At 47.1% G+C, this 25,132-nt stretch overlaps 1 protein-coding gene across 1 annotated transcript in view; it reads left to right on the forward strand.

Moving 5' to 3' along the window:
- STXBP6 (syntaxin binding protein 6) overlaps positions 1 to 25,132 on the forward strand; it is a 575,667-nt gene that overhangs the window by 160,565 nt on the left and 389,970 nt on the right. The window contains exon 2 of the mRNA XM_069638523.1: positions 9,088 to 9,276. Coding sequence (XP_069494624.1) covers positions 9,123 to 9,276 — 154 coding nt within the window. The 5' untranslated portion in view covers positions 9,088 to 9,122. The remainder of the gene's footprint in view (positions 1 to 9,087; positions 9,277 to 25,132) is intronic.

Below are 25,132 nucleotides of genomic sequence, written 5' to 3' on the forward strand. Positions count from 1 at the left end.
TACAGCATTATTTTGTGTGACATGAAGAGCCTGTATATTCGCAGAGATGGTGCCGGTCAACAGGCTGTTGCAATACCATAGTCTGGAGTTAATCAATGCTGTAGACAGGAGAGCACAGTTGTCATTTGTGATGAAAGGTCGAATATATTGTATTTGTTTGTTGCTAAGTCTGCAGCATGACCAAATATTGGAAACATGAGGCTTCATGGAGAGTTTGTCATCCAGAATGACACCCAGAGTTTTTACTTTCTTTAGGACAGTTATCACATTGTCTGCAATCAGGAAGTTGGAGTAAATGTCAACATCCGGAGTGCTTCAGTTTCACTGGACCAGCTCATGATAATCTCGTTAAAAGTTACATGTTTCCATCTGCCGCTAGTTGGCAAAATACCTGCATCCGGACCGCTTTCGAGCCCCTCCGGTAATTATATTACTACTGAGCCGGCAAATATGTGCTCAAGCAGGTCAGAAAGAGCCGGGCATAAACCAGAAAGAACCCAATCAAACGCTGAACCATTTGTAGGCAAACAATAAGTGAATCCACAACGGGGTATGCCCAAGTCCAATCTCAACACCTGTGCCAAAATGGAAGAGCGCCCGCTTGGAGATCACGGTTTCTCCCCCGATCTGCAAGCATCAACACCACAGCAACCCTGACCCCCTCCCTCCAAGCTCCTACCTCAACAAGAGACCCTGTGCAGATCCACAAACAGTAAGGGGCCATGAAGGTGTCAGGGCTCATGTTATATGAGACCCAATAACAGAACCTAAGACTGGAGCGACACAGCTTGAACACAGGAGCACTACATGATTACTGGTGTGGATCAATGGGTGGAAACTATTATTCGGAAGTGTGAATGAGCAAAACTCATTCTTTTTTCAACGTCAATGTTATTGACATGAAGGAGCAGTGGCCACGGGCTTGAAAATGGCTCCATGCCACTTCATCTTGTTAATGACCCTTCAAGAGGACCATTTGACACAGCATACCCCCCTCTGGGAGAAAACCCTAATTTTCTGGGATTGAAACATATACCGTATGTGTTTGCTTTGGAGGGCTCGTGAAAAATAGTTACATGGATTTCTGGGACACTTTTAAACAGTGCAGTGCACCATTGCATGTCAGAAGACCTGAAGACATGTTTTAATACACTGGTACATTGTGAAGGTGCTGGGAGGGAGGGGACCATGTACCCAAGGGGCTGAGGTCCCACATAGCACCTACTCCAGAAAATATAATCGTGATGAAATAGCCACGTGATAAGCAATGGCAACGCCAGCAGTGCAGGTCTTAAAGCAACCTGACAGCAGTGACCGTCCCAGGGATGACCTTAATGGAGTTAAGCGTGGGCAGCGCAACCGGAGGTGCCAGGCTATCATGCAAGTCTATGCGAAAACGACAAGCATACTCGTCCTTGGCACTTAAGGGGTTAAAACCCAGATTCCCTGCTGCTAGTGCCATCCCAGTACAAAACACTGCATATACATCTAGACTTTTACAGTCGGAGAAGATGTTCAGGTTCATGTCAGACCCAGTTGTCATACACCTGCTGCATTCCCCAACTGATCAAACCTCTTTGGTTGTGCGTTTAGTTCATGAGTTAAAGGGCTGGCCTCTGACGTGAGGGCAGCCCACACGTCACACGTGTGGCTGCTACGGCAGGGCTCAGTTAGCCTTTCCTCCTTCCCAGTTCCAATACATTGAGCTCCATAATATGGGATAATAAGAACACTTGTTATTACAGTGCTTAGAAGTGGGAGGAATCCTGTATCAAGTGCTATATAATCGCACTATTATCCTCGTCGACGAGAATGCTGGTCAAGGCATCCACATAGGGGGTCTGTATCTTCTCGACCACAGGACCTTGCACATGGCACTTTCTGTAGCCATTGTTCACTCTCAAGAACTTGGACTAGCGTCCCAGGGCTGAAATCCTCTCCTGCACTTCCTCTGGGGGCTGCCAGGGGCGCAGCTTTTCTTTTACCCCTGAGCAGGGGTGGGGCAGCCTCAATGTTCTGGGGGGATGGATGTCAATTTGGAAAGCTGTTTGAGTGGGACCAATAACCCATTGTACTGTCGACCCCACCTTAATCTGAGCCTGGGCCGCTCTATATAACTATTATGCCTTCCTGTGGCCATTAGATGCATATTTCACCCCAGGTTAGAGGATATTTAGTTTTCAAAGCAAAAGCTGTCTAAAAGCTGAGCCCAGGAGTTAAGCCACTGGCTTCATCCTAGGAGGTGCTGTAAGGAAGGCATGGTATCAACATTATGACAGACACAAGTGACTACAGTTGAAGGGTGTTTATTGAACTTCAAAAAGGGTTTGAAGAACGCCTATCTAATCCTAAATCTACAGAAGGGAGCAAGCTACGACCATCAAATAATAATACAGTCCTAGTGGTGTCTTGTTGAAATAAAAGGGCCTATACTAATAAACCTATTGCCAATCCTTGCCTCCAAATACAAATAGTGTGGGAAACTGTGTTACGAAAAAGAAAGAAGTGTTCACAAAATAATATGTCGGGATATTCAGGCCGTTGGCTTCCCTTTCCCTCGTTTTCAGCACAGGACAAAGCGGTACACTTGAGCTTAGCACAGTCTCTGGCTTCTCTAGCACGAGGATACAGTCCAAACATTAGCATCAGGGCCTTCCGTGCCCAAGTTTGTTTGCCTTTCAAAGTCTCTTCTTTCAGAGGGCCTGATGCGACAAACTACAATAAGTTCTTTTGGATTTTGCTTGGCCCGTCACAGGATCACTTCGATTTCACAATTCTTTGTCACTTTCGCTTTTGTCACCTTACAGTTGGATACCTTAGAGACATTCGATTGAGCATGCACGTGGTGCTGGGCCTCTCTAAGGTGTCATATCTTGGCTTCAAAGTTCACTCACTCATCTGTTGTTCAATTGTGCTGGTATCAATTATCACATACACTTCATACACTGTTCTCTTCAGCTTTGACTATACAATGTTGCTGCTTGCAACCTTGGCTTCAACACAGACCAGTCTGGTATCAGACTCCCCAGCTGTGCTGACTTCATTGGTGCTGCTTTGTTGTAGGAGCTAAGGACAGAATCATGGCGGTAAGCGATTCTCCCTGCCTTATCGATGCAGGAGAGCCCTGGGTACTTCCGACACACAAAACGGGATTCTTTAGCCTTGTTTCCTGGTCCTATGTTTTCTATTCTTGAGGGTTCATGAAAGTAACAGTCTCTTGTTGAAAAGGTTAAGGGTACTTCCCTCCTTGCGATTACCTTCTGTTTTGCCGTCTTTCGACTTGTAGTAAACTGCCATCTTGGAACTGCTGCTTCCTTGTATGCTTTGCCTCACTCGGAGTGTGCTCGCGTGTTTCGCGATTTAACCGGGTGGGGAAGTCTAATGGAAGTCATGGTTGGGTAATGGTCAGTAATTACCTGACTCTGCCTGACCATTGCGTTTGGACATGTCAGGTATACAGCATGGGTGTTGGTCCGTTTTCTCTCACGGTGAGCTGTCCGTGAGAACATGTTTGTGTTGGGGAAGGAGTGCAGGGGGTGTTGAGTTCCTAAGTATCCCTCACCCAGGTGATTCCCACCCCCGTACTGGTCGAACCCCAGGAACTGGATCCAAAAGCGGTGGCCAGGACCCGGCCACCTGGGATGACAGACCCCGGGGACTAGCGGGTGAGACACTTTCCGGTTTCACACCGTGCACTGGTGTGTATTGCATCACCTTGGCAGGCTGCTGCCTTTGTTAGTAATGGTTGTTTAAATGTAAATGCACTGATTTCCCAGGTGAGAAATTTGATGGGCTCTTGTTGCAGCAACACTTTCTCCTTAGAGACTCAGGCAGAGCATAATGGCAGAGTGCTGACCTCTGCCTGCAAACTCATAACAGTGGGAGGGCTAAAGCCCCCCCACTCCCTCAGTGGAGCGCTGGCACTGCCCATGCCCCTGTGATCTCTCTAGTAGCCCCATTGCTCTTGGGACACAGACTCCAGAAGAGCCATGTCCTGTGCCCACCACTCTTGGAGGAAACACCAAGCTAACGATGCGGTGCCATTTTGTGCACATTACCATTAAGAGAGTCTGCAAGGCACCCATGACCCCTGTAGTTCCTATGCCCGCCTTGTGTTTGCTTCTGTGAGATTCTGGATAGGTTTATTGGTCGGGGTGAGCTGAAACGCTTGTGCAGAATTCGGGCCATCTGATTTTGTGTTTGAGTCCTGTGAGCTGGTAAGTTCAAAACTAGGGCCCTGAGAGGGGCGGATACTTGCTGAAACCACCGGGATGGACCTATAACTTGTTCAACTCTTCTGTGGGGCTTGCAGACAGGAACACATGCAATCTCCGGCGCTCCTGCAGGTTTTCAGGGATTCCGGGGATTTTGAGGGGTGCTGGGTAAATGCTGTGGGGTGCTGGGAGATTCTGGAGGGTGCTGGATAGTGCTGGTGGTGCTGGGAGATGCTAAGGGCTGCTGGGAGATGCTGGTGGTACTGGGCAGTGCTGGGAGATGCTGGGGGTGCTGGGATATTCTGAGTAATGCTGGAGGGTGCTGGGAGATGCTAAGGGCTGCTGGGAGATGCTGGTGGTACTGGGCAGTGCTGGGAGATGCTGGGGGTGCTGGATAGTGCTGGTGGTGCTGGGAGATGCTGGTGGTACTGGGCAGTGCTGGGAGATGCTGGGGGTGCTGGGATATTCTGAGTAATGCTGGAGGGTGCTGGGAGATGCTAAGGGCTGCTGGGAGATGCTGGTGGTACTGGGCAGTGCTGGGAGATGTTGGGGGTGCTGGATAGTGCTGGTGCTGCTGGGAGATGCTAAGGGCTGCTGGGAGATGATGGTGGTACTGGGCAGTGCTGGGGGTGCTGGGATATTCTGAGTAATGCTGGAGGTGCTGGGAGATGCTAAGGGCTGCTGGGAGATGCTGGTGGTACTGGGCAGTGCTGGGAGATGCTGGGGGTGCTGGATAGTGCTGGTGGTGCTGGGAGATGCTAATGGCTGCTGGGAGATGCTGGTGGTACTGGGCAGTGCTGGGAGATGCTGGGGGTTCTGGGATATTCTGAGTAATGCTGGTGGTGCTGAGAGATGCTAAGGGCTGCTGGGAGATGCTGGTGGTACTGGGCAGTGCTGGGAGATGCTGGGGGTTCTGGGATATTCTGAGTAATGCTGGTGGTGCTGGGAGATGCTAAGGGCTGCTGGGAGATGCTGGTGGTACTGGGCAGTGCTGGGAGATGCTGGGGGTGCTGGATAGTGCTGGTGGTGCTGGGAGATGCTAAGGGCTGCTGGTGGTACTGGGCAGTGCTGGGAGATGCTGGCGGTGCTGGGATATTCTGAGTAATGCTGGTGGTGCTGGGAGATGCTAAGGGCTGCTGGGAGATGCTGGTGGTACTGGGCAGTGCTGGGACATGCTGGGGGTGCTGGATAGTGCTGGTGGTGCTGGGAGATGCTAAGGGCTGCTGGGAGATGATGGTGGTACTGGGAGATGCTGGGGTACTAGGAGATTCTGAAGGGTGTGTCATGTGGCACATTGTGGTGGACATGGGGTTGCTTCACAACCCCTAAAGTGTCCCCCAGCATTTCATTGGTTACTGAAATTTTGGATCCGCGGCCCCCAACCTTACATGTGACATTTGGTGGCGTTCAACAACCCTTTATCAGTTTTACATTTATGGCGGGTGTATCGCCAATGTGAACTTTCTTCACGGTCATTGGCCATGTGATTTCACTGCCATTGGACTGAAAGGTCATGTGATAATGAGATCGCAGGAAGTGAAAGGGGGTGTGTGTGATCAAAGAGCAAGCCATCATGTGATGTCGCTTCCTGCGATCTCATTGTGGAAGGGAAAGGGGTGTGTGTGATCAAAGAGCAAGCCATCATGTGATGTCACTTCCTGCGATCTCATTGTGGAAGGGAAAGGGGTGTGTGTGATCAAAGAGCAAGCCATCATGTGATGTCACTTCCTGCGATCTCATTGTGGAAGGGAAAGGGGTGTGCGTGATCAAAGAGCAAGCCATCATGTGATGTCACTTCCTGCGATCTCATTGTGGAAGGGAAAGGGGTGTGCGTGATCAAAGAGCAAGCCATCATGTGATGTCACTTCCTGCGATCTCATTGTGGAAGGGAAAGGGGTGTGCGTGATCAAAGAGCAAGCCATCATGTGATGTCACTTCCTGCGATCTCATTGTGGAAGGGAAAGGGGGTGTGTGTGATCAAAGAGCAAGCCATAGCAATGTACCTGCCTGTTACATTATTGCACTAAAGGCAGCGATCGAAGTGGGAGGCAGCGGTGCTCCTCTACTTTTATTAATAAAATGTTACCGTTCCTATACTTTTATTTTAAAAAGGAACCATTCCGAAATTGCTTAGCTTTAAAATAAAAGTATGAAGAAGTTGAAACTGAACATTCCCCTAAACAGCAGGGGAATGTGTCTGGGAGTTTGGATTGCGCATGGAAGGGGCACGCCAATGGGTTTTGTGGGGAGCCGGGTCAGGCCAACGGGGACCATAGTTCCACTACTACTTTTCGTACACTTCGACCACTGATTAAAGGTGGCACTCTCTTGAGCCCCCTTGCCAGAACTATCACCCCTTCACCCACCTTTCTGCCCTGAATATTCTGTAATTGCTCTTGCGTTAGTTTTTGTGGTGGTTGTCAGGGACGTGTCCAGACACTTCTGACATATTCAGGGGTGGCATGAAATACAAGCAGGCGCACACATAATGATCGTAGTTTAGGATAATGGGGTGGCACCTGGAGTGGCCAATCAGATTCCAGGGGTAGCACGTGCCACCCCAGGACACAGCACTCGTGTTTGTTTTACTGAAAACCCTGTCGTGTCGTGGTGTCACGGTACTAACATCCGGGCAACTCCTTTCCTTCTCCGTTGTAAATTCGGCAGGTCCTGGTCTCCGGTGCTGTCTTTGCGTGCCAATGTCCCCTGACCCTCGCACGCCCTTTGCATATGGGACGTCATCACTGCGCCATTAAACTTTCTGCACATACTTCTTTGCTGCGGATTGGGAGAGCGCCTTTTCATTATTATCGTTTTTTTAAATTATTTGCTGCCACTTCCTGGTCGAAAAAAATCTGCCAAGGTCAAGATCCGGCCTTGTTTGTTTTCAGAAACCCTTGCAACGAGAAGAAAGACTTCACGCCGGTGTGGGTTGCTGGGGCGCTCAGTCCTCGGTGCGAAGCGAGTGTTGCAAAACGCCTTCTGGCAATGTGAATGCCGCATTGTGCGCTGGGTGCCCCTTCATTGCCGCCCCCCCCCCCCCCGCCCTAATCCTCCCCCCCACACACACACTCCCCACAAAAAGACCTTTGTCAGGCTGGTGTTTTGCTTCCTTTGGAAAGGAGGCAGTGTTCAGCCCATGATGTGACTCGGTGATGCCAGTCCCCTGGGCGTTGTTCACAGCTGGCAAAATAGCTCAGTGGGTTTATCCTCTGCTGCAGAGATCTCTCATGTTTCAATATGTTATTGGGATTTGCACCAGGCACCGCTTCCGGGTGCTTTGGCGGATCTGGAAGAGTGCGTGGGGTTGGTTAGTTGGGAGGAGACGGGCAGGATTGCTGTGCTTTGTGTTGCTGGTCGGAGTGTACTCTTTCTTATGGCTGTGTGTGTTTGTGACTTTTCTAGGAGAGACGTGTATGAGTCACCGAGGGCTTTCTCTATTTACACTATGCTATTCATCCCATGTTCTAAGATGCAAAGGGCACACAATTCTTGAAAAAAACACGATTCTTTGAAAATTGCATCAATTGCATGTTAGGAGTGGAGCATACAGGAGGATAGCTCTGTGGCAAGTTGCAGGTCTTTGAAGCAAGACCACGCTGAGTGATCGAATCCCGGGCCTGCGCTAGAAAGGAGAAAAAAAAACTGAGCGCGTTATAAATGAATCTAGCGCTTAGATACCTACGGGTTATGTGCGCTGTAAATAAATGCAATAAAATAAATAAAACAAATACTTTAAACATTTTCATATATCGAGTAAATGATCAGGGCGAAACCGGAGGACCAAATGGACCCAACAATTTACTGATTATTGAAATGCAAACAACACATGTTACATGGGATACAAGTTCATATAATTCTCACCGGTAAGTGAACGCAAAACATTCCCAAACACAAAACGTACAGTGAGCAAATACAACCATAGTACTGAATGCAGTGCAAAACATCTCATCAGTACAGCCCTCTATTCTTTGAAGGGAATTGTATTACTATATGTTTACACAACATGAGCTTGATGCCCAGTGTCTGCACTAAACACTGCACGGTATAAAAGTCGACACAACTGTGTTTCGGCCTCTCAGCCAACTCTGTAGGTACGATGGCTGTGTTTGTTCACTGTATGCTTTCTGTTTGGGAATGTTGTGTGTTCACTCACCTGTGATAATTATGAACGTGCATCCATGTAACATGATGTTGTTTATGTTTCAATAATCATTACATCCTTGAGTCATTGTGTTCCTCCAGGTTGGCCCTGATCATTTGCTCGATTTATAAAAAAAAAGTCTGTACAAGCTGGGGAGATCGGGGGAATAGCCTGCCAGGTGCCCTATTATTTGCTCGAATATGTTAAAGATACTTCAAATAATCAATCAATTTTGTGCATTTTTTAAAAAAAGTGTGTTTATATAATTGTACAAGAATGTCTGGCACACAATTCCACTAAATCAAGCCTTGAGTGACTTAAAGTGTTTAATTTTGTGGAGGACAATATCCTTTTAAAGAGCACTTCATTCTAAACTTCTTAAACGAGTGGATTTTTTTCCATGTACAACATATTTTAAAATGTGATCCTTATTTTGAAACATCTGCAGAAATCAATGTATTTTTAAAAAACATTCTTAGTTCTAAACATTGTTAAAAAAAAAAGGGCTGGTTACCCACAGAAATGTTCGATTTATTTCCAGTGCCCCTTTTTGCCCACTACCCACATTGGGCATCTGGTTTGGAAATCACACCCTGCCCACCCCATTGTGGCTGCTGCACTTCCTAGTTGTGTTTTGTAGTGGATCATCTTATCTGGCGTGTTGGATCTGCATGGTCTCTGCATTGTGTTATACATATTTTGCTTTCTTCTTCCTTCCTTGCCCTGCAGGTATCGTAGTGGTCCCGCATCGCCCCTTCTCTACGATGAGCTCCAAGTCTGCCATCAACAAGGAGGTCTTCGCTCCCTATGATGAGAGGATGCTTGGGGCAGTCCAAGTCAAGCGAAGAACCAAAAAAAAGATCCCCTTCCTGGCTACCGGAGGTCAGGGGGAATATATGACCTACATTTGCCTCTCAGGTAGGCCGGCTGGTGCTTTGTGTTTATCTGATGCGCTCCGATATATCTTCCGACCGTCCTGTTGCTACAGTTGATTGTTGACTGGGATGTTAATGGACATCCAAATGATTTCTGGGATGACGAGAGGGATGTAGTGTTGCCTTCATTTCTTCATTGACTTTTCTCTACTGTTCATCAACATGTCTTGTATCCGACAAGATCAGGGGATTGTCAATGTTAATGATCTGCTCCTGCAACATCCTTCCACCCCCTTCCTCTCCCTCCTGTGTACTTTAACAAAACGTTTTCCTTGCATTGCGATTGAGATGATACTCATCAAAATTGGAGTAAAGATTCTCCCATGTGGTCATACTCTCCTCCCTGTGCGTGTCCTCCTCTATTCCGAGTGATATCATTAGGGGCTTACTTTATCCAAGCGGACCATCAGAGGGGTTGTTATAGGAGGAGCGGCTCCCCACAAAGCAGCTTCTAAAGCCTATCCCCCCACCTACTGGCTCTGATCTTGCATTCCTCATCTGAGCTGGTGTGAGGGAGATTCTCACAGGTGTAACCAGAGATGTGTGAAGGCCATGCTTGGAGTGGCCTTTGGAGATGCTTACAAAAGCTCCTTGGTCCTGGAATCAAGCAAAATATTACTTTAGTGTGAGTTACCAATGTATCACTTTTGGATAGGTTTAAGTGTATTCTCTTAATGTATCAAACCAATTGAGCAAGCCCCTTTTGACATCTGTGTTTAATCATGGTCTTACCATCCTTCCGTTAGTTTCTTCGTGTCATTAAATCCGATCATGAGTTTCAGTCAGATCCTCCTTTGAACACATTTCTATCGTTCTGTATTGCTACTCTTGTCAGGTCAACAAGGATGGCAATATAGCGTTGGGTAATTTATTCTGATATTCTATCTAGTTTTTCACAAAGGCATGTAAATTCCTGGGCGATGGCTCAACTTTTTTGTCAACAGGACTTTTGTCTTAACAGACATTGTTTATTGCAAAGCTTTTCACAGTCATGTTGCCAATGTAGAGAAACCTCCAGAAGAGATTTGTATGTGGCCTCTAATCGGAAATCTGCAAAAAAATGTATCCTACAAATTGTGGTGGAATTCCATCTGTATTTTCCATAGAATTGAAAAAAAGGAATGCTTTCTCTAATCAAATCCTTTCTAAATTGTATTGCAAATGGGAAGTGTTTACAACTTTTTTGGATGAAAAGTAATAATTGGTCTTTAGCCCCATATGTTCACCTCCCGCCTGCCTATGGTTTCATTTAATTTCTCTTGTTTGTGCCCCCTGTGAGTCTTATTACTTGCTTTTATCATTTTCCACATTCCATTTCAATTCAATAAGTATATGGTATCTATTGTTTAGTTCTTGTTTTATTAGACTTTATGTATTACATAATGACTTGTTAATTTTATGATATATCAATTGTAATTACCAATTCATTATGCTTCAAAAATGTTCATGATATGATATGATAGGTTATTTATAACGCGCTTAATACCCAGAGGTTTCTAAGCGCGGACCCGGGGATCAAACCTGTGGTGCTCCGTGTCGTTTTGCTTCCAAGGCGAGCACGTTGCTGCTGAGCTTTCCTCCCGAGACATACAATTATTTAACAGAAAATTGGTAGAGCAATTCATTTTGGTCCTTATTAAAGCCGAAGTAGTCATGAAAGGTGAGCATTTTCCCCTGTACTGTTGATAGTTTGGCATATTGCTATGAAATTTAAAAGGAGGGGTGTCTTCACCCAAATCGATCACTGCCCACTTTAAAAGAGATAAGGAAACTTTGCGTTTTTCGTCAGACATCTCTCTCTGGTAGAAATCTGTCAGGCAGCCACATGGGCTTTCTTGCATATCTTGGACAAGTCCAACTGTGTGAAGAATGAGGACCGGGCGGCACCAGGTAGGATCAGAGTAGTGTCCATCTTTGAGTGCATACTGCGTGAATCCTAGCATCCCCTGCGAGTGGTGTTGAGGTCATTGATTCAAGAAGCTGGACTTGGTGCCCGTGAACTAAACAAAGGCACAATTCCACTCGAAGTAGAGGGATCACTTGTAGCAGACGGAACGTTAAGTAACGATAAACCGCGACATAAAAAAAAAATACAACAGAGATTCTAACAATTTAAAACACATAAGTGAAAATTTGAACATGTCACAGATAAGTAAGTTATATCCCTCGTCCACCGCTCTCTTCCTTCGGGGGGGGGGTCTGCATTCCTCACACTACAGAAAATGCTTCTCTCTTATAGTTTTTATGCAGATCCGTTTTCATATTGTCCCCATGAATAACCTCCAGAACCTGAAAGCATAATTGAGCAATTTGATGTCTTTTCATTAAAACGTCTAGCTATGGAGGGGTTTGGGTTATTGGTTGTGACATTCGATCTGTGTTCATTCTATCTTATCTTGGCTCTGCGTGGGGTTTGACCTACGTTAAGATGCCACATCGACACCAGATGGCATCTATGATCTTAGATGGATCCCATCGGGCAAAACCTCTCGGATAAATGCAATCTCCCTTGCTAAGGTGATCAACTATATTCTCTTTGATTTCATTATTACAAATGACATCATTTTAGCACGAAAATGTGCCCGATGGTGCCTGCTTGTTGCAGGTATTTTGAATGCCACTAGTGTTAACCAGCACATCTTTGTGGTTACCACTTTTGCAGGCAAACCCTTGTGGTGAAGGAAACAGAACTTGGGATCTGTGGTCAACTTGTAAAATGTGTCAATGACTCTGAAAACTCCTTTTAATGTTGTCACTTTGCATAAAATATTTAGAAACACAAACTAATTTAGGTTACTTGCATGTTCTATTTTTGTTATGTAACACAGATGTTTATTTCTTGCCGCTTTGTTAACAGGATAATCCCTCCGAAAATGTATTGGTTTGTCTAGTTCGTTAGAATATTGATCCTCATTATGTACTGTGCATTTCACACAAATTAATGGAATGTAATCCAAGGCCCTTTTCTCTCCTCGAACTCACTCGTTACCTGCGGCATCCCTCAGGGTTCTATCCTATTGCAATGGCTTTTTAATATCTACTTTGCTCCTCTTGCCCACCTGATCACCTTCTCTCCTCATTTCCAGTGTTACGCGGATGACTCTCCGATCTCTTTAAACCTCTCCCCTCTACCTCCTCTCTCATTCCCGATTGCCTGACTGCTATTCAGGCATGGCGTGCTGCTAATGACATATGATATGATATTTTATTTGTATCGCGCTCGTATGCAAGTGTTTCAGAGCGCGACAAGGGAAGGGAACAGGGGAGAACAAAACAATGCTCTAACTAGCCCCAGTGACAATCCCAGTAAGACCAAGATTCTTCTCATTGGTATTCCCCCACCGTCCCCGCCCCCTTCTTTTTTTCCCCCCTTACTTTCTGGCCCAATCTTTGGGTCCCCTCCCCTCTCCCTCTGTTGGGGCAAAAAACTAGGGGGGTAATCTTTGACTCCTGTCTCTCCTTCTCACCTTATATTGCTCACCTTGCCAAGAAGGCCCACTTTCAGCTTAACCTCCTCAGAGGCATTCTCCCTTTCCTCACCTTCCCCCAGAAGTTCAATGTCTCTAGAGCTCTGGTTCTCTCTAGCCTAGACTACTGCAATAGCCTTTTCCTGAATCTACCCTCCTCTGTCTTCTCTACGACCCCCTGCAGCGAATCCAGAATAGGGCAGCAAGACTTATCCTTGGCCTCCAGCCCAAGGACTGCATCTCTCCAGCCCTAAAAACTCTCCACTGGCTCACAGTGAATGCAAGGATCAAATTCAAGACCCTCTGCATCATCCACAAGGCTTTCCGGGCCTGGGACGGTGCTACATTCAACTGGCTCTCAATAAATACCACCCTGCTAGAGTCCTTCGGTCCTCCAGCTCCAACTCTCTGCAGATCAGATGTTTCTCCAAGCAGAGAGTGGGGGTAGATCTTTCTTCAGCAAGAGCATCCCTCTGAAACCGCGTCCCTGCCCCTCTCCGACTTGAGCTGGATCGCCTTAAGTTCCGGAAGCTCCTTCAGACCTTCCTCTTCTCCTCCTTTTCTCTCTCCCATTCCTTGCTAACTCTCCTTCAGGCTACCCTCAGCCACCTCTTATACCTCACCCATATCTGACTGTCCACAATTCAGTCATGGTGTGCTGCAAACGACTTCTGCCTCAATGCCAGTAAGACTGAGATTGTTTGCATTTGGACTCCTGCTCCCGCTTTCCCACTCTCATTCTGGCCGGCCTCCCTTGGCCCTGTGCCCACACCCACCTTGGGGTCATCTCCAACTCCACTCTGTTGTTCTCCAATCATATTTCGGACATCTCTAAAAAGTCCAACTACCAGCTGCACCTCCTCATAGGTACTCTTCATTTTCTCACCTTCCCCCAGCCGTTCGCTGTCTCCAGGGCCCTGGTTCTCTCTAGGCTGGACTACTGTAACAGCTTCTTTCTCAACCTCCCTGACTCTGCTTTGTGCCCTCTGCAAATCATCCAGAACAGAACCGCAAGACTTGGACTGCATCTCTCCGGCACTGAAATCCCTCCATTGGCTCCCCGTGGCTGCAAGGATCAAGACCCTCTGCATTGTCCACAAGGATTTCTGGGGCCTGGGACTTACCTATCTGCAATGAGGCCTACCTAAATACTGTCCCTCCCGAGCCCGCCGCTCATCTACCTCCAACCTTCTGTGAGTGAGCTGGTTCTCCAAGCAGAGATTTGGAGAGAGTTCTTTATCCTCAGCAGGGGTCTCCCTCTGGAATAGCCTCCCTGCCGACCTCCGTCTTGAGCCTGATCTCCTTAAGTTCCCGAAACTCCTTAAGACATTCCTCTTCTCATCTTCCTTCTCTCTCCCTCTACCCTGCTCACCTCTCTCCCTCCTTTTCCACACAGATTGCCGACTGCCCGCCGGGTGTACTTCAGAGTCTCACAGGTCCTTGGCACGCTCGCCAGTCCTCTCGCACTTGCCTCCGGGCCTACACTTGCCTCATTGATACTGCACTTGGCCTATGACCCATGAGAATCGCATTATCTCAGCACTTACCCAGTTTCTGACTAACTGGGCACACTTGGATTTCCCCCCCTCCCCTGTACCGTCTGTGCACTTGCACGATCTGATCGTACCATGCCTCAAAGATAGTCTATCTTCCCGGTCCCCCCCCTCACCCTTGCATAGTGGCGCCTCAATGCACTTGGAAAATCTGCAGAATCGTTGTCAGACCGATTTGCTGTTATCTACACTGTTAATGGTATTATATGTACTAACCCTGCCTGTGCAGACTTGTATCGTTCATAAATTCAAGCGCTCTGAATGACTATTGTTTTTTCCGCTTGATCCCTCCCTCCTTGAGCACTTTGAAACACTTGCCTTGTGTATGGGTGCTTTACAAATAAACATTACCATACCATACCATACCAATGCCCCTCTGCTGATTTGCCTAGTTCCTTCTGAGTCACATGGGGTCAAGCCCCCCTCCCCCAACCAGTCTGCCTCAGCACCCTGCATTTGTCTTTGTACACCTTTTCCCTGATCAATGTACAGAGTCTGATCCACCCCCCCCTCATACTACCTGACCCCATCCCCCATAGCACTTGCTCTCCAGTCCTCCCCTAGCACTTACTCAGCCCCTTCTCCCCGTCCCTTCTTCATCCCCCTGCCCCTCCTCTTACCTTCCCCTCTCTGTACCCCTACAACCCCCCCCCACATTTCATGTTGCTGCACATGCACAATCCAAATGTTGCACGGCCTAGTAGGACCATATAGTGTAGTTTTATCCTCCTCTGCTCCCTTCCCCTGTAGTGTTGTGGCTCCTGGAAACACTTTCTGCGGCATAGGCTCCATACAAATCTTCAATAAATAAATACAAATAAATAAACTATGATGTACGGTAGGGGGGTGGGGACTCGGGTAGCGGAGTAAGGGGTTTCGATCATTTGGTTTCTGAAATAAATCGGCTGTAAATCTAGTTTCAACCGATGTAATCTCAACATACAAAAAGTTGACTTTGGGAGTCCCTGTGCTAGCTGTAAAATGAATGTTTACGGCTGTTTATTGAGTATTGTAAGTTGAAATGGATATGAGTACCAAAGATAAGTACTTTGTGGAGGGGCTGGAAGGAGTACTGGGGTAAAGTAATGAAGCCGCACTCGCAGTAGTGGTTGAGTTCGTAGAGTATTCATAGTTCTGTCCATGTGGAATAGGAGATGCAGGTTGTTCTTAGTAGTTTAATGGATGCATTTGGGCAGTGATGGTAGTTGAGGTGATGACAGATGAGAAAATGTGTTGCCATGGTGAACACGAATGGAGGTATAGACAAGTGGATCATGTAGTCCTGTAACTCGCCAAAGCAAATGGAATTGAATGGTTATGTGGTAATGAGTAGCCATCCAGTGGCCAATGAAAGAGTCAGCATGAAATGTTCGACAAGTCTTAAAATCCAAATGTTAAAATGTAAAAGCGCACACCTCAATATCCTTGCCATTGCTGATAACATCACATCAGGACAATTGGCTGTACACTTAATCGCATTGTCGCCATCAAAGGTACCTTTTTCCACATTATAATTTTATAATATTCTCTCATGTTTGTCATCAGTATTGTAATGCTTCTTCTTAGTGGCTATATGGTTTCCTTTCTCCAGGTACTCTCAGGGCTTTGTAATATCACCTCTGAGTGCTGCTAATGGTGGTTGGCGCCATGCTCTAACGCGCAATATCATTGTCTGGAAGATCAGAGTTCTATACCTTCATCTCTGAGCATTGATAGGGTTGTAGTTCATTCCGAGTGCTCACATGATTGGCTATCATGACCTCTGTGTACTCCAAGAGATTAATATCCTCATCCCGGAGTACTCTTTGGTATCAGCATTATTTCAGTGTTGAAGAATTGCCACAATCAATTATTTTCCTAGTTTAGGTGGTACAATTACTAACTTTGTGGATGTGGGTAAATAAAAACCAAAGCCAACTTAGCGCATGCTGCATTTTCTTGAGACTAGCGTACTCGTTTCTCTAACGAATGGTCGCGGAACCACAGCACAATCCCCACAGGCCGCCACCATTGCCTTGACAAAGACCCTTCCTTTGGTCGAAACATGCATTGGCTGTTCTGTTAATGAATAATGCTGTTTCCTCTTAATAATTAACTGTGACTTGTTAGACATACAGGTCCCACTAGCCTGATGGCAACATATAATTGAAAAGGTGGAATGTAACAACAGCAACTGGTAGGATGGCACTGCAATGGGGATTAAAGGCTGCCCTTTCAAGTGTAAAGAGCTCTGGGAATCTTGAGAGACAGTGATGGCAATGCAGATAATGAATGGGTTTGAAGATGAGCAGAGTGCTGGATGGTGGAATTTGGGTAGCAGGACATGCTTGAGAGTGCAATTTGTGAAATTGATAACTTTATTGAAAGGAAAGAATAGGGAGGAAGCCAAGTGGCAAAATGTTTCCAATATTCTAAGTGGATAAAGCCTATTTTGTCAATCAGCAAATTGGCTGATTGAAGCAAGAGCGCGAGTCAAATACTGCAGGTCTTTGGATAGCCACACCAAGCAGTCCAGGGTTTGGATTTCAATGTTGTCAAATACTGCAAGGGCAAATATCCTTCTCCAATAACAATGTGGGCATTAATGTGATCGAGTATTGTATGGCTTGAATCACGACATGCGAGTAGCACTACACTTAGATAACGTCAACTCTGAGCACTCCAAGAGTTGGATATCATAATCTTAAAGTACTTTTTAAAAGGATGGCATAATCGCGGAGTACCAACTGGTTTGGATAACATCCCAGAATCACGGAGTCTTGGCTCTTCTGGGAGTTCATCTCTAATACCCAGCCTTGTCTACCCATTCACAACCCAGGTTCCAGTTACCTTGTCCTGTTAAGCGGGCAGCAAGGGAAAATGTAGGTTTGATGGGTTAGACGAATCATGGGATTCAGCCATCTCCACAGGGGGGGGGGGGCTTTCTTTGTGAGGGTAAGGAGGTCAGCCCATTATGCAATACCCTTCCTAGGGGATGAGGACAAGCGGGACCTCACTGGGACAGATTCCCCTCCTGGGGATAGAGAAACCATGCCAGTGAGGAACTCCCTTTCCATCTCACTCGGATGTATTCAGAACCAACCTGTTGACAGAAACCTTGGAGAAACCCTTCTTTTTCAACAGAAGACGAATATCTCTCCAATACTGAGATGAGTAAAACTTAATGGACTAATGCAGAATAAGCACCTACCAGGTACTGGGACTAAGAAACCCAAAAGAGTCATAACGAATAGGGCTCCAACATAGAAACAAGATTATTACCAGAAGCTGGGGAAGCCTCAGAACAGCGTTATAAAAGAAGTAGGAGATAAAGAGTGTCAGAGAGAGACCCGGGAGTAGTAGCAGCATCAGGGAGACCAAAAGCCACTGGAGAGTGCTGTCTAACATACCAGGGACAGTCATGGAGAAAAGCTGTCCAAGTCAGACTGCAAAAGGAGCAGACTATCGAGAGTCTGGCAGGAAGGAGAGGAGGGGGATGCTCGAGGAGGACTGGCCAAAGGAAACCAGAACAGTGAAGTGCCCCTACTGCACGCCACATCAGTAGACCTGTGGGGGTCTGTCTGTCTGTGGTGAGTCCAGGAAAGTAGACATGAGAGGAAAGTGGTGGCCAGAAGGGGGAGGGAAAGGAAAACCCTTTCCCTGCCGATAGTGCACTAGAAAAGAAACGCCAAAGCAAAGATCAAGAAGGAGACATGAGCAACAGAGCTGTCCTGACAGGATACAGAGAATGAGAAGAGGAGAACACTCACCCGATCCCATTACATTACAGGTAACAGGGAAAGTTGGAGGCACAGGAATGCAGCATTTATAAAGATTGGCTTAACCATATTCAGTCATCTACGAAAAACGAATATTATGATTTCAGTACTCTTAATCGACGCAGAAAATGGCAAAAAGGGAGGAACATTGTGGAGTCTTCCTGGGGTCAGCCTACTTATCCCAGTGAAGAACAAGATAAGAAAGAGCGTAAGAATCCTTCAGGGACACAGCCTTCTTGTGTCATTGAAGAAGAATGAGAAATGCTTAGGGAGGCAGCCTACTCGTCCCAGTGGAGGACCACGCCATAAGAAAACTGAAAAACCCTCATGGGCTCATCCTCTTCCTCTGAGTAAAGAGCCAAATACTAAGAAGATGGAGAATCCTTCAAGGAATCAACCTACTCATCCCAGTGGGTGGACAGATCTTGAAGAGTGAGACTAATCACTGGCTATATCCCACAGATCGCACTGAGGAAACCTCTAGTCCAGAAGACACAGCAAGTGCTCAAAGGACAACTGTGCACCTGGTGAAAGAGAGTCTATCCATTGCTATTGAGAAGTACGAAATAAAAGAATATACAGGTGCCAGGGTACCTAAAGAGAGAACTATAAGAAAGCAGGAAGAGCTGAACAAAGGGATGTGGAAAAGTCTCCTATGAGAACTGAATGGAATGGTGCAAGAAATGGCTAAGTGCCTTTTGTAGATCCTATACTGAAAAGAACATTGCTGGAACGCAAGCCCCAGGAGAAGGGAGTCATTCTCCTGCTCGCCCGTTGTTTAGTATAAGTGGTACGGCCAGAATAGGCTAGTTTCGGACAGAGGACAGATTGCTACTTTTGATTAAGGAATGGATGACTAGCACCCTAGTTTAGTTTTGTTGGGTAGGGGAACCTTTAGAATAGGGAAAGTCCAGCATTTTTAGCTTGAATAAATACTTCTTGAAATGGCAAACCCTGGTCGGTCTCCTCCTTCTGACATACCACAAGGGTTGTAGAGTCTGTTTTTTGTGGCCTTTTGCCTGTACTAATGGCTGCTAATGCACGTTCCCTAATTATTTGGGTGACTCTGGCATGTCACGTGTCAATTCACTGCTGCTTCACAGCCCTTGTAGGCCTTGCAAGGGGCAACATGACTGCTTTGAAATGACCTATCAGAACATGAATCCTAGCACGCCGTAAGGAAATGTATCACCACGTACTAGTGTAACAAAACCACCATTATGTCCAAACAATGAGGGGGGAAGGATACATAAACAAATACATCAAAAGAAAATGAAAAATAAGCAAAAGCTCATTGAGAAATGAAGATGGCCTTTGGTAACACGGTCGAAATTTTAAAGGGAGAACTGAAATACAACGGAAGGATGGCAAGTAGTGCCAGCCTCACACGAGCGTGCGTGTAGGGAAGTAAGAACGTGCGTGTAGGGGGGTACGAGCATGCGTGTAGGGGGGGGGGGGTAAGAGCGAATGCAGGATGAGCCCATGAATGCAGAAGCAATGCGGACATAAAAAAATCAGAATTTCATGATAACATTTCAGGCCAAGATGCAGTTGGAGTTAAGAGTCCAACATTGCATAACATGTCAACGGCACACACCAACACAAGCACACATACAAAGAGGGCATAGATAAGAAACATTTGCAAAACTCCCTCAAAATGAAAAACGGCCTTGGCTCACAAAATCAAACTACCTGCACAGCAGTCCTCTGAAAGCGGTCGATTCAAAGATGGATGTTGCAGTCTGGCCTGATGTGAATTATATAATAGATAAAAGCATAAAAAGCCACTCTCGGCCCCACCACCCCTTCTCTGCATGTGTGCCGCCTCGGGTGGGCCCTGCCTTGCTTGGGAATGCGCCATCCTTGCTCCCCAGCCCAGGACCACAGGAGCAGGCTGAGCAAACAGGATACAGCGAGTATCTGATTAAGAGAAGGTCACCGGCTCGGGACAGGTGTTTCCAGCACTGTGTGTGTGTGAGAAAGCCGCCTTCTGCCCAGTTCCGCACTGAACTTATCAGAGGTGAGTCGGGGACACAGGCGATTATGGCCGCCTCTTCTGCACAGGAAACTCTGGCAACCTGGCCTTGTTGCTGCGTGTAGGCCTCTGTGTTGTACCCTTGGCACACCCTACAGCAGCAGCAGCGTGCTGAGGCAGGCGGGAGTTCTTTCTCGCAGACTTATTTGTATTTGTATTTTATTGAATTTATATAGCACTTTAATCCAAAGTGCTTTACATAAGAACTAGAAGAAATGCAACAAGCATAAGATGGTAATTGAATCACAACTTAAACAGTATAAGGAACAATTTCTAAGAGCACGACTTAATCTGGTCCACACCAGAGAAATTTTAGGGATAAGAAGTTTATCGACTATCAACACCTGCAGACTATGCAAAACCTCTGACTCCATTGAGACTGTTTGCCATCTCTTGTTAAACTGCCCCTCTCTAATTCAAGAACGTACAGCCTTTGTCTTGATGACACATGGTGGTGCCGTCTGATATCTGGGGAAAAATCTCGCTAGACGGTCGCTAGGACCAAACTACTGGAAGTAGCCTTCATTAAAATCAATGCCCTGGGGTTCCCGACGCCCTTAAAAGTCATGCCATCTGACGGGCTCAAACTACCCCCTCCCCCAGGCAACAAACTCTCTCACGGAAATCTGTTAAAGATTAATTTCCCACGTCCCAGATTGATCATAAGTCAACTACTCCATAATTACAAGCCCCGAGTTCGCACCTTTGAAATTTTTAGAAATGAATTCCGATTTATTTAAAGGACTCCTTCTTGTAAAAATCATTCTCTTTGATTATACACAAGTAATAATAAAAAATAAAAGAATAAGGAACAATTTACATTATTGCTGAGGTGAGGAGGGAGTGGAGAGGGACAGAGCAATAGGGGAGAGACAATAAACACAAGGTAATAATTGAAACACAAGTTGAAAACGGTATAAGGAACAATTAACATTATTGGTGAGGAGGGAGTGGAGAGGGACAAAGGAATAAGAGGGAGTGGGAGGGATGAGAGGAGATGTTAGCGGAAGAAGAAGGGAGGCAAGAGGGTGTGAGGAAGAAGAGAGGGAAGAATAAGACTAAGTAAGAGCAGGAGGTAGGATAAAAGTGGAGTAGAGGGTGTAGAGGAGGAGAAATAGGAGGTGAGGCAAGGGCGGAGAGAAGTAGAAGAGGAAGTGAGAGGTGTTAGGGGGGCAATGGAAGAGAAGATTTTAGAGAAGAGCGAAAGGTAGGGTAGGAGGGAGAAGAGCGGATGGGTAGGGGGAGGCGGTTCCAGTGGAAAGAAGCAAGGAGTTGGAAAGAGCGAAAGTGGGAGGAGGCGCAGGGAGGCGGAGGAAGGGATTAGTAGTACTACTATTTGATCGGGCGGTGATGACTTTGGATACTGAGGCTGAACCTCATTGCTGCAATTTCTCCGGTTGACTATGTTGTCAGTTTCCTTTGCTTCTTGGTAAGTGGCATCTGTCTGCAGTACTTGGGTTCACAGGGTCAGTGCTGTGATGGGCCTCGGATAATGTTGGCAAGTTTCTTGATCGGTGGGTTTGCACCCTGATCCAGACCTTGGCAAAACCTCCTGTTCAGCTTTGCCAGATGTTGGGCCAAAATCTAGATGCCCAGGTACAGGGGACTCTGTCCCCTACACATAGAGCTTTGGTGTGCACTTTTTGGGGACTCTTCCGATGCAGTTCCGGGCAGGTGAATCATGCCAGGATGGAGGTCTGCAAATCACCTTGTAGATGTCGATTTTACTCTGGACAGGCATGGCCCTGTCTTCAGGAGTGGGCGCAGTGTTGCCAGCTTGCAGGAAGCTTTCTGTGTGGTTGTTACCAGATCAGCTTGCTGTCCAGGGTCACTCCCAGGTAGCGGCAGCTGCTCTCCCACTTGGCCCCTACATTGGGAGTGATAGGCGGATGATCCTGGACGAGCTGTTTGGTACAGATTAGTGGCGGCCTCTCAGAGGTTCAGGGATGTCTTCTAGTTGGCTTACCATGTTGATTGCCTGTCTAAACATGCCAAAAGGTTTTTAGCTGGGTCGAGGTAGGATAAACTAGTAGAGAAGATCCAGTTAATGTGTAGGAGGCAAACACTGTGCACCTGGCAATTGAATAGAATGGATGTTCACCCCCCCCCCCTTGCCTAGAACATCAAAGCCTCCAAGGCTGGTCTCGGGCTGGTTTAAGGGAACTCCCTCGCTGCACACGTGATGAATACTGCCCCCCAGTTCAGCATCAAGCATTCAAGTCAAGAGACCAGGCGATAGTCAAATCAAAAAGGGCCCACTCTATCGCTTTCTGCAACCCTTTCGTCAACAGCCATTGTTGTAATCAAGTAGCCGGCTACTAGTCATTAAGTGTATGTGCACAGAGCTTGCTAGCTTTCAAGACGGGCAGCTCACTGAGTTGAGCGCTTGCTGCAGAGAGTCCCCAATTTATTTATTTATTTATTGCATTTAGTTACACGCCCAAACCCATAGGTATCACGGTGTACATACATCTATACATCTTGGGTTGCTAAGTCATACAAACACCATTAACATGGCTAACGCCAACACCAGTGCTGTGAAGCTGGGTAAGGCACACTATATTCAAATACAAACTGTTGTGTATTGCATTGTACCATGGCACTGGCACAGTGTGTTTAAGCACCATCATTGGTGCATTGTCTGGCTTTAGACATATCTCAGCAAGGAGTGTGGCAGTGCTTCTGAGTGCAGAGGCATTCCCAGTGGCGTGTGTAGGGAAATGTGTTGCTTGTTTTGGACCTGGGCTGCGGGCGATTGCTGGGTGCTATCCCAGATCATCCATCAGAGTAACTGAAGTGGGCTCCATCATTGCAGGTGCGGTGGTGGCATGAGTGGGTGGCAGTGCGAGGGGAATAAGGCTCAATATGTTTTTATTTTATTTTATTCAGCATTTGTTGGGTGCTTTATACAACAGAATTGTTTCAAAGCGCCACAAGGCTAAATGGGAAAGGAATAGGGGAGAGGGAAACAAAAAAAATATTGGGAAACAGTAAATATTCAGGGCCTTGTGGCATTCCAAGGTGCAAGTGCTGTGAAGAGAAGTGCAGGAGATGGGGATTGCTGGGGCGGGGGTGCAAGGAAAGGACTAGTGCTGCTGGGGGGGAGCCTGGAGGGGAGTGGGTGCCAAGGAGGAGGCCTGAGACTAAATGCGAATGCGGGCGACTCCCAAGGGTGGGTTGTAGAGCTGCAAGGCGGGGCCCCAAGGAGCAGTGCAGTGGGGGAGCTACTGGCATCAACTGGGTAGAAGGGCCTGGTATCCTGTGAGGATCATGAGGACCAGGTCTCAGTGGCAGTGGGATGATGGGAAGGGAAGGGAAATGGGGAAAGACGTAGAGCAAAGAAGAGTTTTGAGCCGTTTTTGAAACTTGAGGAGGTCCAGCTCAACTCTGAGAGGGGGCAGGGAGGCTGTCCAAAGAGAGGCACGAGCCGAGGAGAAAGACCTACCCCCCCCCCACTCTTGGCTTGGAGAAGCGTTTGACAATCAAGCAGTTAGAGTTAGGGGAGCGGAGGGCTCTATCACTGGAGTATTTGGGGAGAGAAAGTTGGAGATAGAGGGGTCCCAGGCCCCAGAAAGTCTTGTGGATGATGCAGAGGGTCTTGAATTTGAAAGTTGCAGCCACCGGGAGCCAGTGGAGAGATTTTAGGGCTGCATAGATACCGTCGCTGACTTGAGGCCAAGGATGTCTTGCAGCCCTATTCTGGATTAGCTGGATGGGGCGTAGGGAGGAAAGAGGGAGATTGGGAAAGAGGCTTTTGCAGTATTCAAGCCTAGAAAGGACCAGTGCTCTGGAGCCATTGAGCTTCTGGGGGAAGGTGAGGAAAGGGTGAATGCCTCCAAGGAGGTGACGCTGGAAGTGGGCCTTCTAAGCAAGGTCCCTGATGTGAGGAGAGAAGGGGAGAGTGGAGTCAAAGATGGCCCCAAGGTTTTTGGCCTCATAGGATAGTGGGGGGGGAGAGGGCCCAGAGAGGGTGGCCAGAGGGTAGGGGGAAAGGTGGGCACAGTTGTCCCAATGAGAAGGATCTCTGTAGTAGTAAACTGTTATGAAGTCGGCTCCAGGGGTTAAGGGGAGGGATGGGTGGGCTTTGTGGTAGAGAGGCGTGATCGAGGTTCAGTCCGCACATGGGGAGGAAGGAAGGCTAAGTAATAGGGGTACACAGAGGAGGTGGGCTCTGTTGGGAATGGGCTTTCAGGTGGTCTTAGTACAGTCATTCAAAAAAGTCGTCCTCAACCCATGCCCACCCCCGCATCCATCTCCATTTGTCTGAAACCATGACACTGAGGCCGATCTCCAATTTGGCATGCCAAAAGCATTGCCAACCTCAGGGTCCTTCTGCTGACCCCCCATGGTCCCCCCATTCTTAGTTGTGTTCAACCCTCATTGGTTATTCCCCCCACAATCTACAGCTGCCTCCAAGCTATGGAAAGTCTATAATCGGAGGAAGAAAGGCGGGGTGGGATTCGCTGCAGTACCTTCCCCTGAATCCCAGCAATGATTATAACTTCTTGTACTGTTTGCAGCTGTGCTGATCAGGCACTTTGGGTAGAAACAGATACATTTGCCGTCCCACTCTGCACAGGAATATTTTCTGACACTCCACCTGCGACGGTCTCTCTTCTCCTGATTATTCTAAGTCCAGATGTCCCCAGTCGCAAGTAGATTTATGGGCAGTCGGCACAATCAAAATTCTCTTCCTTCCATGTTTTCAATATTGCATTTTTTTGCCTTTGTAAGTAGTAAAAAAAAATCCCCTGCGATTGATTTGCAATTTGTTTGGCAATGACAGCTGTAGACAACAAATGGTGCGGCAGTTGTATTCAGACAGCTTCACGGTGTGTAATGTAAAGTGGTCTTATATAGCGCACTTCTGCCAATAATGTAGGCCTCGCTGCGCATGGCTCTGTGAGGATAGAGGTCAGGCTGTGTTACTGTGAACAGAACAAATATATAAGGGACGCCTGCTTTTAAGTCTGTGGTCTATCAGGCAAAACGATAAAGCTAATGAAAATTAGACCATCCAGACCAG

Source organism: Ambystoma mexicanum, chromosome 14 (assembly GCF_040938575.1).
Source record: "Ambystoma mexicanum isolate Mex_15411 chromosome 14, UKY_AmexF1_1, whole genome shotgun sequence".
Lineage (NCBI taxonomy): Eukaryota > Metazoa > Chordata > Amphibia > Caudata > Ambystomatidae > Ambystoma > Ambystoma mexicanum.